General features: G+C 40.6%; 1 protein-coding gene across 1 annotated transcript in view; it reads left to right on the top strand.

Annotated features, from left to right (window-relative positions):
* GALNT12 (polypeptide N-acetylgalactosaminyltransferase 12) overlaps window positions 1-15,552 on the top strand; it is a 101,378-nt gene extending 85,826 nt beyond the window's left edge. The window contains exons 8-10 of the mRNA XM_050938217.1: window positions 1,883-1,996; window positions 8,590-8,745; window positions 13,829-15,552. Of these exons, the coding sequence (XP_050794174.1) occupies window positions 1,883-1,996; window positions 8,590-8,745; window positions 13,829-13,966 (408 nt within the window). The 3' untranslated portion in view covers window positions 13,967-15,552. The remainder of the gene's footprint in view (window positions 1-1,882; window positions 1,997-8,589; window positions 8,746-13,828) is intronic.
* The last annotated feature ends 2,402 nt before the right edge of the window (window positions 15,553-17,954 follow it).

The following is a 17,954-nucleotide window of genomic DNA, read 5'->3' as shown; positions in this document are numbered from 1 at the left end:
TTTATAGTTATTTCAAGCTTTGCTCAATTTTACTTTTCTATTTTTGTATGTAGCCCTTTACTGGTGTTAAATGTAAATTAAAATTTCTCATGGTCAAACCATAATAATTTACAAAAGGGACAGAGTAGGTTCTAATGCAACTGCCTGCAATACAAGCCACTCTACAATACAAAGGAAGCCAGGGAGACTTCCTTTAGCACTAGAAAGCGCCACTAAACTGTGAGGTTTACAGCTGCTTAGATAGAGATCATCAGAATTCGAGATCATCAGAATTCAAAATCACTCTTATTGTTTAATCACATGTTGATTAATGATGTTAATGCACTCACCAGAATGGTGAGAAATATCTGGAGAAGGGTGCATAAGGAGTGTTCTTGAGGCTAAAAGTATTACAGTGCAAACGGATCCAAAAAATGTGGAAAGAGGAGATTGGGTAATAGGTAAAAGTGGAGGAAAACAAAAGTAAAGAAAAATATTTGTGGAATACCCTTTCACTTGCTTTACTTTGATTTGTCCTAATTTATTCATGTCTATTAGTTCTCTGCATTGGAAACTATGGATATAATTATCACCTAGTACTCGAGAAGAAGCAAAATTACACCTTCAATAGTCATAGGGACACTAACCAGCGATAGTTCCAGGCACCAGCGCTCCAAGCGCGTGCCTGGGGCGATAAGCCGCGGGGGGCGCCCTGCCAGTCCCTGTGAGGGCGGCAGTCAGGCAGCCTTCGGCGGCTTTCCTGCAGAAGGTCCTCCGGTCCCGCGGATTCAATGGCAATTCGGCTGCTGAAGGCAGCCTGCCTGCTGTGCTTGGGGCGGCAAAAAAGCTAGAGCTGCCCCTGACACTAACCCTGCCTGTTTTATTCTTTTATATATGACATAGTAGGATTCAGGTAAAAGAGGCATTTAGCTTTAATATTTATTTACAGAAGTTGTTTTGTTTCAACATTCATTAAAGTGGATAATATGTGAGTGTGCAAAGCATGTATAAATTTTTAAACTATCATTGTGCCCTGGTTCAACTAATTTTCAAGTAACTTTTGTTTATCTTGGATATTTTTATTAATTGGAAGTCCTTATTGATTTGCCTGTGGAATATTTTGTAATAAAAAAAACATAATGTAATCTTTCTGCAAGTGTCTATAGCAGTAATAAAGGCTGGGTTCAGCATAATGACTAGTCTTCCCTTTAAAAATAAAAAAAAAAAATTGATTCAAGTCGCCATTGAAATTGTATCCACATGCAGGTTTTAGGAACTTAAATCCTAAACACTAGTTAACTTCACAGGGTTTTTTCTTCACTCTGAAAGCACACAAGAGTTCTTTTATTTTGAAAAAATGAAATAAATCTCTATTTAAAAAACAATTTTTTTTAAATGAACAAAAGGAGGAAAAGAATTAGAGATATGGCAGACTTCCCAGGCTCAGTGGTTAATTGGCTAGTTTGCTGGGGGCCCAAATTACTGTTCAGATACAGTCCCCACTTACCTAAACTTGACTCAAGAATCCAGTTAGATTATGTGGCAATCCGAGTGAGTGCCTCTCATACACTTCTGCCAGGCATGGCCCAGTCCAATCAAGTCAGGAATAGCAGGTCTGCTCCAATCCAATCTGTCAAAGCTGCTGCCACCAGGTCTGCTGCTGCCAGGTTCTGGTTCAGCAAAGCCAGCTGCACAAGGTCTACTCTGGTCCACTATTATCAGGTTCAGTTTTACAAAGCCACCTCTATCAGATGTATTGTTGCTAGGCCCAGATTCAGTGAAACCATCTCTACCGGGGTTCAGAACTGCGAGTGGGAAGCGTATAATACAGCATAGGGGTATGAAGTGACATAAATGTATCTACTTCAGGCTGATGTTCAATTTGTTCTTTTTTCTTATTTAGCTGAAAAATAAAGGAATGGCAAATTACTGCTTTGATTATAATCCTCCAAATGAACATGAAGTAACAGGGCACAGAATCATATTATATCCATGCCATGGCATGGGACAAAATCAGGTAAGATTTGTTTTTTACTTTAGTTATGACAAATGTTATGATTAATTGTTTTAGGATGTATGATACAAAGTAAAAATGTTCCACAGTATTTCTGAGGGGACATGTGACCACTGCAATGTGATCTTAGTCAGCACCATTTCTATTTTTGTTTCCTCCATGAGATTCTGTTAACTTTCTGGTGCCCAATAGAAAACTGAAGTCAGGTTTTCACAGTTCTAAGTTGTATTTGGAAGGTAACTAGGCCATGTTGACCCATCTAAGTCTCCCCACATCTGTCAAGCAATTGTACCTTTTAAAATGTGTTCTCATCTGAATACGTGTCTAACTTTTTTAGATATATACATATTAATTGCCATCCTGGGTAAAGGTGTTTCTTCTAAACTCCCTTAGAACCTGATCCTTTCTCAGCTTTGGTTTTTGCGTTCTTGGTTTAAAGCCTGTTAGCCTCACCATAGTAACTTTAGCGCCCTCGTGGCCAAGATGGAGTCTGCTCTGCAGGCAGCTCTGGCCAAGAAAAGGTGTGCGCAGGAATGCAGCAGGAAAAATCCCTTCCACCCAAGGGGCACCTGTTCCAACCCCCCGAGAGTGAACACACACACCCACAGGAAAAGTACAATGGATATAACAAAGGGAGATATTTATTTACAGAGGGATGAGAGGAGAAAAACAACAAGGGGAAATATAGGGGGTGCGATAAAACAGGGTTGCATCCAAACCAAGGCCCCATAGGCCCAGTGGTAGCACAGTCTGACAGGGCAGACACCGAGCAATGTGTCTGCACACAGAGTTCAGGAATCCTGAGCAAAGTTCCAGTCCAGTGGTGAGTCTTGTGCGCTCCTGGTTGTCTTCGGCACCAGTGAACTCTCCCCAGCAAACCCCTCCGGTGCCCTCTTCTGCCGCTCTCTGCAAAGCCACACAGAGCGACCACCTCCCCACTTAACTAGCTACAACCTCCCTCCTTATTCCCAGTGCAGGGTCACAAGCCCCAGTACTCACAGCCCCACGCAGCTCTGGGCAGCCGTGATACTGGCTCCAGCTCCGGCCTGTCCTTCTCGGGCGATTCCTCCCTGGCACCGTGCTCCTCCTGGCTCCTGTCCCAGGCTGTCCCCGATCGGGCCTGTCCTCCTCAGGCAGGTTCTCCCTGCTTCACTTTTCCAAGGCCTCCTGGCTGCCTCTGTCCCACCCTGGAACTCCAGACCCGCCCCCTGGTGTTTCCCTCCTTTTTTCTTACTCTCCACCTCCCCCTGGGAAAAAGATTTAAAGGGGCCATGCTCTCCAAACCCCAAAGGGGTTACGCTATACTTCTCATGGTTTGAAATACCAAGTACAAAAATGGCTTTAGTTTTTTGTACAGTTTTGGTCTATCTACATACAGTCATGAGACCGTAACCCTCTGAAAGGGTTGCAGGGCTCCGGGACTGTGATAACTTAAGATATTTGAGTAAGTAGCCTTTTAATGCTGGGGTTTCACATAACTCTACTGAGGACTGATTGGTGCCTCCACATGCCAGCAATCTTTCTGATGTATTGGTGTATCAGCCATCCTGGTATGTTTTCTGGTTCCTTCCAGGATGAGGAGGTACGGCGTGCCCATAGTGGAAGGGGTGGTGCAATATCTAGGTGTGTGGTTGAGAGGCAGAGGAGTGTAAGTGTATGGCAGGAGGGACTAGAAAACTTGGGCAGGTGGCTGGGTTTGGGGAGGTGAACAGGGACAAGATATTCTGGGAAGGATAAATAGTTTCAGAGGAGCACCAGAGTTGAGGAGGGTCATGCAGTTTACCAGTCACCTTTGTAAACTTCTTGAAACTGTCAGACTATGAAGAAATTTAAAATATAAAGGGGTGTGAGCAAAGCTATCTTCAAAGGGAAACTTTCAGTGCAGAATTCATTTTACCTTCTTTTTTGGGGGAAAAAGACAGTGCAAGCTTCCATTGAATTTAATTGAGAACAGAGTTGTTCCTGCCATGATTTATCATGTGGCAGTAAGATTTATTACTAGCAGCTGTATTATCAGTGTTAGTATTTAACAGTATTTGTTGTTTAGATTGCAGAAGAGGCCAAAATGTGTGGGTACTTTCTAAACACAGGAAACAGTCCCTGCCCTGACAAAGACAGATGAAGGATGGGGGTGTAGTTATACATCATAAAGCCAAGGGATTTGGGTGAGGTTAGGCACATCTTAGATTTTAAGCACACTAAATGTCATCCCTTTCCTTGTTCCACAATTCAGTCCTCCTCCCCCAACACGCTGTTTCAAATGAGTAGTTCAGTGAGATGATTAATGAAATAGATAAACAGATAATTTAGTCAGCTAGCTTCTTGTTAGAAAGAAGTGACTACTTCCATGGATTGACATCGGAGCTAATCACATCCAAAGGAATGGATGAACTTCAAAAGGCACTCATCCAGTAATTTTATACTCAGGGGTTTCTGTTCCTTTTTAGGATATTTTCATATTCTAATTAAAGTTTTTCAACAAAAACATATTAATTTCAGCTTTGTTCCAATAGAGGGGAAAAAAAAGGGTAAAAGGGCAAAACCAATAGAGAGAACTATTATTTTCCTGCTTTTAAAAGGTTATTGTGACAGGATGACAATTTGCAATTTATTCTTTTTCTTGATTAGAAATAAAAAAAAATTAACTCTCATTCTATTGTGAAGATATCACAATATAACACCTCCCACTGGCTCCCAGTCTTCCTGTGCAGTCAACGGGAACAGTAAAAGGCACATCCCTGACAGACAGGCCACCTCCTACCAAATTTCAATGCCCTGCTCCAGAACATGGGGGCACTCACAAAAGAGGTCACCAGAATTTGTTAATGTTGCACAAGAGTGTGGGACTCCCAAGTTCAAGTCCTTGCTCCAATGACTACTTAATTATTTATAAAAATGGAACAGCATTAACAGAGGAGGTTAGGAGTCCTCTCCAGAATATCTCAGAGACTGGTGGCTAGGACTCTCTTCTGCAACATGGGAGTTACAAATTCAACTCTCTTTTCCACGCAGGCAGAGGAGGAAATTGTACCCAGATCTCCCACATTCTAGGTAATTACCCTAACCACTGGTTTAAAAGTTATAAGAAGGGTGGCATCAGTCTGAGTGGGGTATAGAAGGAAGATATTTGGACTCACTGGGGAAAGGAGGTGAGGACAGTGTTGGCTGCAGTAGTTGATCCATTACTGTTTGGAGTGGTAGGAGCTAAATCTGCGTGGATGCAAGTCTGAAGGCAGGCTGAACACCATTTCCTGTCTGGGAAGTTTTGTCACAGTGACAGGTTGTAGCCGGCCTTCGGATTCAAACCCTCAAAAGTCCAGTGACTTTTTAAGTATGATTAAGAATCAGTGTTGAGAGATCGCGCTGATTAGGCTCAGCTGGAGTATTCTGTCCAGTTCTGGACACAAGATTTCAGGAAAGATATGGCTGAATTGGAGAAAGTCCAGAGAAGAGCAACAAAAATTATTAAAGATCTAGAAAACATGATCTATGAGGGAAGATTGAAAAAATTGGGTTTGTTTAGTCTGGAGAAAAGAAGACTGAGGTTGTTACAAGGAAGAGGGAGAAAAATTGTTCTTTTTAACCTCTGAGATTAGGACAAGAAGCATTGGGGCTTAAATTGCAGCAAGAGAGGTTTAGACTTGAACATCAGGGAAAACTTCCTAACTTTTAGGGTAGTTAAGCACTGGAATAAATTGCCTAGGGAGGTTGGAGATTTTTAAGAACAGGTTAGAGAAACACCTGTCAAGGATGGTCTGGATAATGTTTAGTCCTGCCATGAGTGCAGGGGATTGGACTAGGAGATCTCTTGAGGTCCCTTCCAGAATTCTAGGATTATGGGTCCCCCATGATAGAATAATATTTCTAGGGATCACTATTGGAGCTAAGATGACATTGTGACCATGGGGGAGGCTGGTTCACAGAGTATTCATCACAGGGATGTTACTGTTTCACAGCTGATCATTTTTAGACAAATGGGGAGTAGAGGGGTGGAATGTAAAAGCCTTCTGATTTTGTGAGCTGGTCCCTGAGAAGGGAACATAAGGCAGCTAATGATGTCAGTGTATACACGACCGCCTTGTCCCACCAGTGTAAGTGCCCTATTATACTGACATCATAACTCTGCCTCCATGAGAGGCATAGTGCTTATGTCGGTGTAGTTAGGGTGATGCAGTGTCTGTATAGACACTGTGTTACTTACATTGACTGTTGGCTATCTTGTCAATTTCATGTCTCCAGAAGCCGTGAAATTAACAAGCAAGCCAGGTATCTAGAACCCTGCCACCCCCGGCTCCCCACTCCCAGTTGAGCTGCTGCCTGAAGTCTTTGCTCTCAGAGAGCTGAGAAGCCCAGGTGGCTGGCCCCTACTCCCAGCTAGGAGCTGACTGCCAGGGGGCACTGCTGGGCTTCTGGCAGGGAGCTGAGAGCCCTGGCTCTCAGCCGTCCACACTGCCACTCTTCAGTCAGTGGAAGTGCCCCTGGTGAGGGTGCACACCACCGACAGAGGGAGGGTAGTGTGGACATCAGCCACCACAATAATTACTGTAAGTCGACCTAACGTAGATCAACTTAGGGCTGTAGTGCAGACATACCCTCAGTTCCACACTTATAGGGAGTGTTTGCTGAATGTTTCTGTATTGGCTCTATAGAATGTATTAAACTCATCTCCTTATGCTGCTACAAAGGCTAGTTTGGACTGTGATGTAGTTCCTCCCCAGCAAGATGTGCTCAACATGAGGAATAAGAAATCAAATCAAGAACTATAACCTGACTCTCCTGCATGGGAATGTGTGATGTGCTAATTATGACTATTGGTAGTTCCATTATTCATAGAATTGAGATGGTTGGTACTTTCTTTAAAAAGTGGTGTAAACCATATTGCAAGTAGAGCTGGTTGAAAATTTTTCAGTGGAACAGTTTAGCATCAGAAAATGGAGTTCTGTGAAAATTTAGACATTTCATTGGAACGTGTCCATTTCAACAAAAAGTTATGGGAGGATGAGTCATTTCAATAATGTCAAAATGTTGTGTTTCAATATTATTGTTTCAATTCATTTTGTTTACCTTAAGTTTAAAATTATATATTTAATATTTTATTTTATAATGTTTCAGTATTATCAAAATGAAATGTTTCTGTGGTTTCAAATAAAAAAGTTTTTATTCCATAAGAAAATTCGACATTTCATTTCTATTCTTTTTTTTAGTCAGCATTTCCCACAGAACAGAAATTTCATTTTCAGGCAAGTTCTAGTTGTCAGTTACAAAGCCTTAGGCACTTACAATGTGGCTTCTGGAAGCTTATGTGATCTATAAAATGTGGTCCTCTAGCAGTTCTCTACAGTGACTTTTTTAAAGTATTTTTAAATTACTTACCTTGGCCTTTCTGCATGAGAATAGTTTGTACATATTAACATTGGGTGCTGTTTACAATTGTTTCAGGTATATTTGCTTCTATAAAGCCTCAGTCATACTTCCTAAAACTGTTTTGTAAATGGTTTTCTCTTCTATGCTGTCAGTTAAACTGTTTTTAACATTGGGGCAGCTTCACTGATAACAATGTGTATGATATTTTCTAGGGTGGATAAGTCTCTTGTCTTACCATAGTAAGTATAACTTAGTCCCCCTAAAACAATATAAACATCCCTCACATCCGTGCATAATAGTGCTCAAGATGATTTACCAGCATGCTAAATACAAATAACTATTTAAACTTTCCCCATCCCCTTTGATGAAGTCCAAATTTTGGCAAAAATCCATGATAAATATCACTGTAGCTCCAGGTAAAGCAGGAAAAAAGTCTGGTTTTGCTAGAATTCCTAGCAAATTTCTGTTACCCCAATTATTACCATTACAGCATTTTCAGCCTTAATGGCACAAGATGTGAGATGCCCAGGAATGCAACCAAAACTGGGTTATTGTATGATAATCTACAATCAATGCCACACAACTTCCTTAAAATCCTATTTATGTTTAAAAGAAGCTATACCTAATTTTGCTTAGAATATCATCCTGAAAATTGACGTAGTTAAATGCACTTCATCTTGCATACTGTAAACTGTAATTGGAAACAAGTTTTTGATCAAACTGAAAATTTTAATGTTTCAATGAACAGCCAACTCCCTTAATTAAAAATTACATTATTTGTGACACTAAAATTATGGAGGCCTAGTGTCAATCTATAAACTAGTCTCCATCCTACTGTAGTGATGATGTAGATTAAAAACTGTTGCATTACAATCAAACTTTTAAATCAATCTGTAAGATTAGTAACTTTTTCAGTATAGAGAACTCTGCTTTCCTTCGTGTTTGTACAACATTTGGCACGTTGTGGGTGCTACCAGAAACAATATGTGGTGATACTATGGGAAAGTAAAGTAAATACTAGTACTAGTACTAGTCAGGACTCTTGGAACAAAAACTCTCAACAGAATTTCTCTCCAAATCTAAATGAACAGGCAACTCTAAGTGACCTTATTAGCACATTGATAGATGGAATTTTTTATCTTTACTGCATCCTTTTTTCTAATAAAATGCTTTTTGTTTGCATACTGCACATGTAACATTAATGTCCTTTGTTTCCTGTCTGGGACTGGCAGTTTTTCGAATATACATCTCAGAATGAAATACGTTACAACACCCGGAAGCCTGAAGCCTGTGCAGCCGTTGATTCTGGGACTGACTATTTGACAATGTACTTGTGTCAAGACAATGTTCAAAATATTCCTGAAAATCAGAAATTTGTTTTCAGAGAGGTAAGCATGTCAGTTTTTTAACTTCATTGTTTCTGGTCATCATGCAAGCAGCACAAACCCAGTATATGGATTGGGGTGTTACATCCAGAGCTCTTAGATAGAAACCATTCTGATGAATTGTCTTATCAATCCAAAATTATGACATTAATTGTTTGTAAAAGTAGCCTACTCTTATGTGGTGCTAGCATCTGGAAGCAAGTCCATTTTCAAATCACAAAAATTCATAATTTTCTTACTATGTGAGTCGAAAACAGGTGAGACTCAGAAAAAAAATTCTTAAATGGCCCATTTTTGACTGAAGAGTCATGGTATGGCCATGAGGGAGGGAGCAGGGTGAGTGGTGATATGTGTGGGAGAAAGAGTCTTGGGAAAACAGGCTGTGGAATGAGCCCAGTCCCTCTGTGCTGATGGTGCCTGAATGCAGGGTCACTCAGCACCTCTGACATTCCTGTTTTGGTACCTCCAACTGTATTATATTGTCATCCTGAGTCACCAGTGCTGGGAGAGTATTTCAGGCACTTGTGCCACCTGACCCTCACTCATCTATTCCACCCACAGTCTCTTTGCTCCTATTCTCACACACACAGCAGCTTGTCTCCTCACATCCCTTGTCTCTCCATCTTCCTTTCACCATACCACTGTCTCCCAACCCCATCACCCACCACAGCAATGCCTCCGCCTTCACCCATACCACTGCCTGTTGCTGTTCCTGCCATTCTATCCCTATATTTCTGTGTCCTAAGACTTCCTTGCCAATTCCGTGCTCCCTGCTGCCTCCATAGACCTTATGCCTTACTCACTGAAGTCCCCACTATCCCTGCCCATTCACTTACCTACCATTCTTCTCTGCCCTTCCCTGTATCAAATCCCATTCCCCTTACATTCAAACACATACTCACATCCCCCTGTACATCACTCGTATTATCCTCTCCTTGCCCATAGTCATATCTCCTGCTGCCATATCTACTTCCTCCAACCCCTGCGTATCCCAAGGCTGCCCTGCCACACCATGGTGCCCGTTACCCCTGCAATCCATTTATCCACCAATATATACCTCATGCACCCTGCTGTCCAGGAACTATACCTGCTACCCCAGCTGTCACACATACCCCATAGCTCACAGCCCCTTAATATCCCCCCAATCTGATCTACAATGCCCCATAACTCAGCCCCCTTCCCATACAGTTTCTGCTGCCTTCCCCATCACACCACATCAAAATGTGCCCTGCATCAAAATGTGCCTGTTCACCATCTTAACCTCTGCCAGTGTAATGTATGGATATTTTGACAAGTATTGGGAGTCAATCAAAATGGTGCCACCATCCCACTTTTCACTTTTAGCCCAGAGGAGGGCACATTTTGATGTGCTGCTATCCCCACTGCCAGAGCCTTTCCCTACAGTGGGAAAAGGCTTCCACTGGGACACTACATTGCTAAAAATTGCAAAGTAGACAGGGAAAGGACTGCTTGGCCATATAGAGAGCTGTGTAGGGTACATACCCACAGGATTCAGGTGTGTTTTTACTTACCTAAGCAGTGCCTTACTGTCCACACTGCTATTTATACCCATGCTAGAGATGTGTATGGTGTACTCTGTGTACTGCCATAAGGAGTATGCAGTGTAGACGTATCCTAAGATGACACATATTGAATGGATACCAGACACTTCAGAAAAAGCAAGAGTTGAAAAAATGTGATTTGAAATACTTCCAAGTTCAGTGCATTCAGAAGCATTAATTTTTAAGACTAATGTATTGATTTTGAGCCACTAAAATCCTCTCCCATGGCTGTTGACTTGATCACATCACTGCCTTTTAATTCCTACACTAGCTCCCCATCTCCTGTTGCATTAGATTTAAGATACCAGTCACCACCTTCAAGGCTTTCTATAAATCTGTCCCTTCCTACCTAACTTCCCTTTTTGAGCTTCAGAAGACCTCCTACCACAAATACTGATAATAATACATTTGTATTGGGAATTGTTACTGAACAAATTACCCAATTGAATAATGTAGTGTGACAGGGCAGCAATGGTGCTATAATTAAGGCTGGGTTCTTTTTTGCATTTAGACTCTTTTGTGAGGTCTGCAGTTAGCTGATGGAAATTATGGTTTACATTGTTCCTTCCATTCTCCAGTGAAGCATGCACAAGCCTTTTTGAACAGGTTAGGAGAGGAATTAGAACACTGCCATTTGTCATATGTCCCCATGTGTTTTGTGCATCCGAAACTGAGAATCTCCAGCTGCAGTATAGAAAGTTCTTACGCTCTTTTTTTGGGAAAAAGGTAGGACAGAGGTAAAATTGGAGGATAGAATTGATATGAAACTGTAAAATTGCACTAATTTATCAGAGATTGATGACAAAGGTCATAGTTTGTCATTAAAAAGGCATTTAGGAAAAACCTATATAGAGAGGGGAACATGCATTTTGCCATGTAGAGGCATAATTATGGGAATCCTTAATGTTGTGAATCAGAGTTTGAAGAATCATTCTCTAAGAAAATGAAAGGAACAGAATGAAGAAGGGATGAGGCTGCAGTCACTACAGGAGCAGAATTAAGTTGTTTGTTGCATTTTTGTTTATGATGTTTGTTACATGTGTTGGCTAAAGATGATGCATTTTATAAGCGGCTGTGAAGTAGCTGTATTGATTTTCAACAGAACTTAAATGTTGTTTCCCTAGATATTTATGTTTGTGATGTTGGTTATTCATCATGAGAAACTTTAGCCATTAGACAACATAATGGTCTTTTGTGTGGATGTTATTAGGTTCAGTATTACGTGCTGATATGTATACTCTAGATGTTGGTAATAATGTACAATCATACCATTAATATTGTGACATGTATTGAAACCAGTGGTAATTGCGTGATTTAAAGACATGAGGCCTGATCCAAAACTCATTGAAGTCAGTGGGAAGATTGACTCCCAGTACAAAATATCCATACATTACACTGCCAGAGGTTAAGATGGTGAACAGGCACATTTTGATCCAGGGCACATCCAATGGAATTTAAATCAGGCCCTAAGTAAATAATGAGTAAAAACTGAAAAAAAAAGACCTCTGGATTTGGCCCACAAATTTTATGCTGTCAATGATAATTACATTTTTCTTGTAATGTTTTGCGAGAGTTATTTCCAAATCAGAGAATTTTTTGCATTTTGCAATAGACAACTATTAATAGTTCATCCCTGGGCTTGTCTGCACGGTGGGGTAACACTCATTTACATGGCTGTGATTTCTAAAGTGCACTAGCATGTTGTGCAGTAACTGCTCTGTGTAGATGCTGTTGTTGCATGCCAAAGTAATTTACTTCCATTGAAACAGTACTATGTTAAAGTGCAGTAGAGAGGTTGTGGCATAACCTAGAAACAGCTGGGTCCTGGAATCTCCTCCTGGACTGGGAAAGGGGACTTTGATTTCTCCACAGTTAGATATGTAGCTTCCTAGGAACCTAATTTCTTGGCAGGCATTGCTGATGTAGTTTAGGTTCACTTGGATGAACTCGAGACTCCTGTAATCAGAAGGCCTTAAACGTCAGCTTGATGTTCCTTGGGGACTCTGTGTATGAAGAGCTGGCAGGCTTGAATCCATCCAAGGCTTGCACTACCCAGAAGCAAAGTAGGCATCTGACTTCATAAAGATTCTGGGCAAGAGACACACCTGGAATAGAAGCACTAGAATTATGGCCACTTAAACAGGATGAGTAAATTATCCTAAAAATTATAGAAAATTCCTAAAACTACCAACAGAAATAAAAACTATTTACAAAATAAGCAAAAAGCTAAGGATTTTTGTCAGACAAGGTCATATGAGGGGAATATAAGAATGGCCATACTGAGTCAGACCCAAGGTCCATCCAACCCAGCATCCTGTCTACTGACAGTGACCAATGCCAGGTGTCCCAGAGGGAGTGAACCTAACAGGTAATGATCAAGTGATCTCTCTCCTGCCATCCATCTCCACCTTCTGACAAACAGAGGCTAGGGACATTCCTTATCCATCCTGGCCAATAGCCATTAATTGACTTAACTTCCATGAATTTATCTAGGTCTTTTAAAAACCCTGTTATAGTCCTAGCCTTCACAGCCTCCTCAGGCAAGGAGTTCCACAGGTTGACAGTGCGCTGTGTGAAGAACAATTTCCTTTTATTTGATTTAAACCTGCTGCCCATTAGTTTTGTTTGGTGACCCCTAGTTCTTATATTATGGGAACAAGTAAATAACTTTTCCTTATTCACTTTCTCCACGCCACTCATGATTTTATATACCTCTATCATATCCCTCCTTAATCTTCTCTTTTCCGAGATCAAAAGTCCTAGCCTCTTTAATCTCTCCTTATGTGGGACCCCTTCCAAACCCCTAATCATTTTAGTTGCCCTTCTCTGAATCTTTTCTAATGCCAGTATATCTTTTTTGAGATGAGGAGACCACATCTGTACACACTATTCAAGATGTGGGCGTACCATTGATTTATATAAGGGCAATAAAATATTCTCCGTCTTATTCTCTATCCTTTTTTGAATGATTCCTAACATCCTGTTTGCTTTTTTGACTGCCGCTGCACACTGCGTGGTTGTCGTCAGAGAACTATCCACAATGACTCCAAGATTTCTTTCCTGATTAGTTGTAGCTAAATTAGCCCCCATCATATTGTATGTATAGTTGGGGTTACTTTTTCCAATGTGCATTACTTTATATTTATCCACATTAAATTTCATTTGCCATTTTGTTGCCCAATCACTTAGTTTTGTGAGATCTTTTTGAAGTTCTTCACAGTCTGCTGTGGTCTTAACTATCTTGAGCAGTTTAACCCTTAGGTTCCTCTAGCCACAGCTTATGCCACTAAGAAAGAAATTGAGGTTTTGGGTCCCATTGCTGCAAAGCAACATTCATGTAAACCCATAAGACACAGTTTTTGACCTTGGCATCAGGCTCCTTAGATTCAGTGCAGTACTTTTAAGGAAAAGTATAAGTTTAGATATAGATGTTTCCTGTTACATTTCAAATATGGTAAAATTTAATTAATAACTCTAATTTTAAGACTGTGCTGTAAATAATAGTTTTCCATCATCTTTTGTAGGATGGTACTTTGTTCCATGTACAAACCCAGAAGTGCCTACAAGCCGAGTCTAACTCTTATAATGGCAATCCAGCGCCGTTATTGCGACCATGTAGCAATTCAGAATACCAAAAATGGTTCTTCAAAGAAAGAAGTTGATCCAGACGTCATCAACTGTATGGCTGAATATGAAAATATTATCTTTCTAGTCAGCAGCTAGGAAATCCATGGAAGAATTACATAGCTGATCTATTTTTGTATGAAAAAAGTTGTAACTTGTTTACAAGTTGTAAACCTTGTTTTCTGGAGCACTAAAAGGCATTAAGTGTTGAACTCTATTGAACGGGCACTGTGAATATACTGTGCTGCAGAAATCTCCTCTTCCACTGTTCTCTTTACTTGGCAGCTATTCTGTTTTTTTAAAATGTTTTATGCTTTTTCACACATGATTATATTTTTTTAACCTACTGTGTGCAAGTGAGGAAGTGAAAGTAATTGCACTAAAGCTATCTGCCAGTAACTTTAAAATGTTTATTTTTCTAAAACATTCTACAGTGGTGGCTTTTTAACAGATATTAGCTAAGGATTCTTCTTTTAAATTCCAGAAATGTAAACTTAGGTCAAATTCTGCCCTGAGATGTGAAAGTCAAGCAGAGCTCTCACTGAAATCAGTGTGGAGTGGCATGTCTACATCTCAAGCCAGACTAGGTCCTAATCATCTTGCACAAATAACACTCCAGATTGCACATATTTTACTGAATGTTATAACATTTAAAAGTTCATGGTACTTGACAGATTCCTAATAAAGCTGCTTAAGGTTATCTTTGGAGTAAAAATAGTGATTATTTACTGATCTTTTGTTAGTGTAAGAAATAAAGCACCAATATTAAAAATGACTGTGGGAAGAATTAAATTCATATCGGGCCCAGTCTTAGAAGTGTGCAGTATGTACTTCAAATGGAAGTTCTGCATGAGTAAATCATTCAGAATCTGACTCATAGACACTAAAGCTTTAATTCAAAGTTCAGTTTTTAAGCAAATACATTTAAAAATGGGTAACTTTAGTTTCATTGCTACTGTTAATGCACTCCTTTTTTACAAAGATCATTGAAACAAAAATTATTTTGTAATAAATTTAAGTGATAAGTTTTGTAATTGATGCTAATCTAAACATTTGTCTTCATGATTGTAATTGTTTTCTAAGAATTTTGATTATGAATAACAAGCTGTTCAGTTCATCATGTACATTCCTGCTGAAGTCTGAATATTTGATTAGCGTCTATACAAGAAGTTGTTTGCTTAGAGCATAAGAATTGCCATACTAAATCAGACAAGTTATCGTAGTCCAGTAGTTTGTCTTTGACAGTGGTCAGCAACAGATGCCTCAGCCCATAGAGCAAGTTTCTTATCGCTGTCAGAGGTCCACTTATGTGCTAAAACATGAGTGTTTATTTCTCTTCCAAAATACTTAAATTTATTCTTTTATCCTTACTTTTGTAATTATGGATGTTCTTGTTATCCATGTAAACATCCATACCTTTTCTGAATCCTGGTGAACTCATGTCATATTTGCATACTTATTTCATGATTGTTGGGGACTCTGTGCCTTTAGAGAATATGTATGTAGGTTCTTCCAAGATTGTTGCAAAACTAATGTTTTTATAAGCACCTTTTACCATTCTGTCTCTGTGGATTTGGTTGATGAAACTGATATTGGATCTAATAAAATAATTTGTGAACTGATAGTTTAGAAACTCTTTTGTAAGTATTTCTTTCTTGCAGTCTCAGTACTTTTCTCTTAAAATTTCTCTGATCTTTGGCCCTGATCCTTCCAACAATTAAGCACAGAGGAAAAGACAACTGTTTTATCTTACACTCTTGTTAGTTCTTTTTTCCTAATAACCTCTTGCCTTGCTCTCTCTGTTTGTATACAAATTGCAGTAGTTTTACTCACCTGCTGGATACCAAATTAGTATACATTACACAACTTTACCACTAACCATTTACAACTGTTTCCTTACCCACTTAGATTGTCATTTAGCTCACTGTTGAATTTGTCCCTGGATATCTAAGAATCTACAAAGAAATAGGGTAGTGGCTTCAGTCCAGTACATATAGTAAGGGAACAAATAAAGGAACTGACTGTGTGTGTGTGCATGAGAGAGAAAGAGAGGAAGAGACAATAAAGTAAAAGTGTAAGGTAGCATCGCGATGGTTGTGAAGGGACTAAATAGAGGCTTAAACTCATTAGCACTTTTGTTCACTGGCTAGTAGCACCTGTGTTCAGTTTAAAAAAAAAAAAAGCCATTCTGGTGAATCCACAAATCAAACCAGATGTTGGCACAAGAGAGAGGTGTTAAAATTAAAGCAAAATTATCTGGTCACTTCTGTTTCCTTCTGGTACTTCTAAAAATTGTATGATATCAATCAGTTAAAGAGCCATATATTACAGTCCATACACACACAGATCTCCCATTGAAGACTTGGAGCTTTCATGGAGTCAGGAATTTAGGATTTCACCTGTAGGTGGTGATATGCAAATAAGATGAAGAAAAAACAGACTTCACAACAGAATTGTACAGAGAGAAATCCCGTTGCCTAGTGTGAACCATCTGTTAAGAAAAGCAATGAGGTTTAGGTTTATAGTAACATAAAATTGCATAAAACTCCTGTTTTCTCAAAGCGAATCCTCTGGTTTGAGGAAACGACTAGGTAACTATATACAAATTCACCATAGAAGCAACTATGGGATAAAAATTTGATGTACTCCAGGCTCTTCACTTAGAAGTCGGGGCACTCTCTCAGAATCAGTTTGCTATTTCTATAGCTATGGCATGCAGTCTGCTCTCTGACGGGAATTTACAGCTGGTGACTCTAGGGTTTTTGTGTGCCAGCCACCTGCTGCTTCTCTTCTCCCTCTTTCGCCCCAGTAGCCTAGTAATGCATTTGGCTATAGGATCAGTGCACAATCCAGCATCTGCCTGGACAGAGTGTGCCTTTAACTAAATGATAAGATTCTGTTCCCTTTGAGGGAGATCATGGCTGGCTGGGAGTCAGTCCTTCAGTACCCCTAAGTGGGGTGGGCTGAGAACTCTTGGCTTCACCTCATTGGTGGAGAAGAGATTGATGTGTCAAGGGAAGGGTGGAGCTACAACCAAGACTAACGCCAGCCATAGGGCCTTGTGGGTCACATGACCGGACCATGGCCAAAGGGGATCCACTCTACATGTGCAGTAGCTCTTGCATAAGGAAGTAAGGTATGCCTACAGAAACCAAAGGTTATCCCCCATTTTGAAACACAGGGTTCTGGATAACTGGGATCAGACTAGGCTTTGGCTGGCTGAAGCTTAGAGCAATTTCTCATTGCTGTGCTTTGTAATATATAAATATATACTTGTTTAAATAGAAGCTCTCCTTGTATCAGAGGCAGCTCTAGGCATTTTGCTGCTCCAAGCACAGCAGGCAGGCTGATTCGGCGGCTTGCCTGCGGCAGGTCCGCCCGCCAAAGCTGTGGGACCAGCGGACCCTCCGGCGGCAAGCCGCCAAAGGCAGCTTGCCTGCCGCCCTCACGGCACCAGCAGAGCGCCCTCCGCGGCTTGCCGCCCCAAGCATGCTTTTGGAGTTCTGGGGCTTGGGGCCTGGAGCCACCCCTGCCTTGTATTGATAAGAACACCACAGCCTGCATGTGTACTGTGGCAGGGCCATTTAACACTTTACCCTTATCCTCTCACATATGGATATCACCCGAGTCATGCCACATATGACTCCAGCCACCCTAGGACCTTCTTTCATGGGGTGCTTGTCAATCCTGAGACCTTCATGATTCTGAATAAAATGTTGCTTATTTGGCCTCAACACTGTTCATCCCTGGCCTTGGTTCCAATCATCCTGAATCTGGCTATGCCACACTAGCTGCTGCTAACTTCTGTATCTCTTTGGCCTGATCAAAAAGTTGTAGTCTCCCTGGGGGCTCATGTTTCCATGAGAGGCTGATTTCAGTCACAGTATAGTCTCTGGACTGTTCCTTATCCGCTCTATGGTAAATACTTGGAGGGAGACTCCTGTCTTAGCTCTGCCTGCCACACTGGGAACTTACAGGACAAGCCTGTATCACAGTCATAAGGTTAACCTTTGAAGGGATTTCTTT

Source organism: Gopherus flavomarginatus, chromosome 2 (assembly GCF_025201925.1).
Source record: "Gopherus flavomarginatus isolate rGopFla2 chromosome 2, rGopFla2.mat.asm, whole genome shotgun sequence".
Lineage (NCBI taxonomy): Eukaryota > Metazoa > Chordata > Testudines > Testudinidae > Gopherus > Gopherus flavomarginatus.
This window is presented reverse-complemented; position numbering and strand designations above follow the sequence as displayed.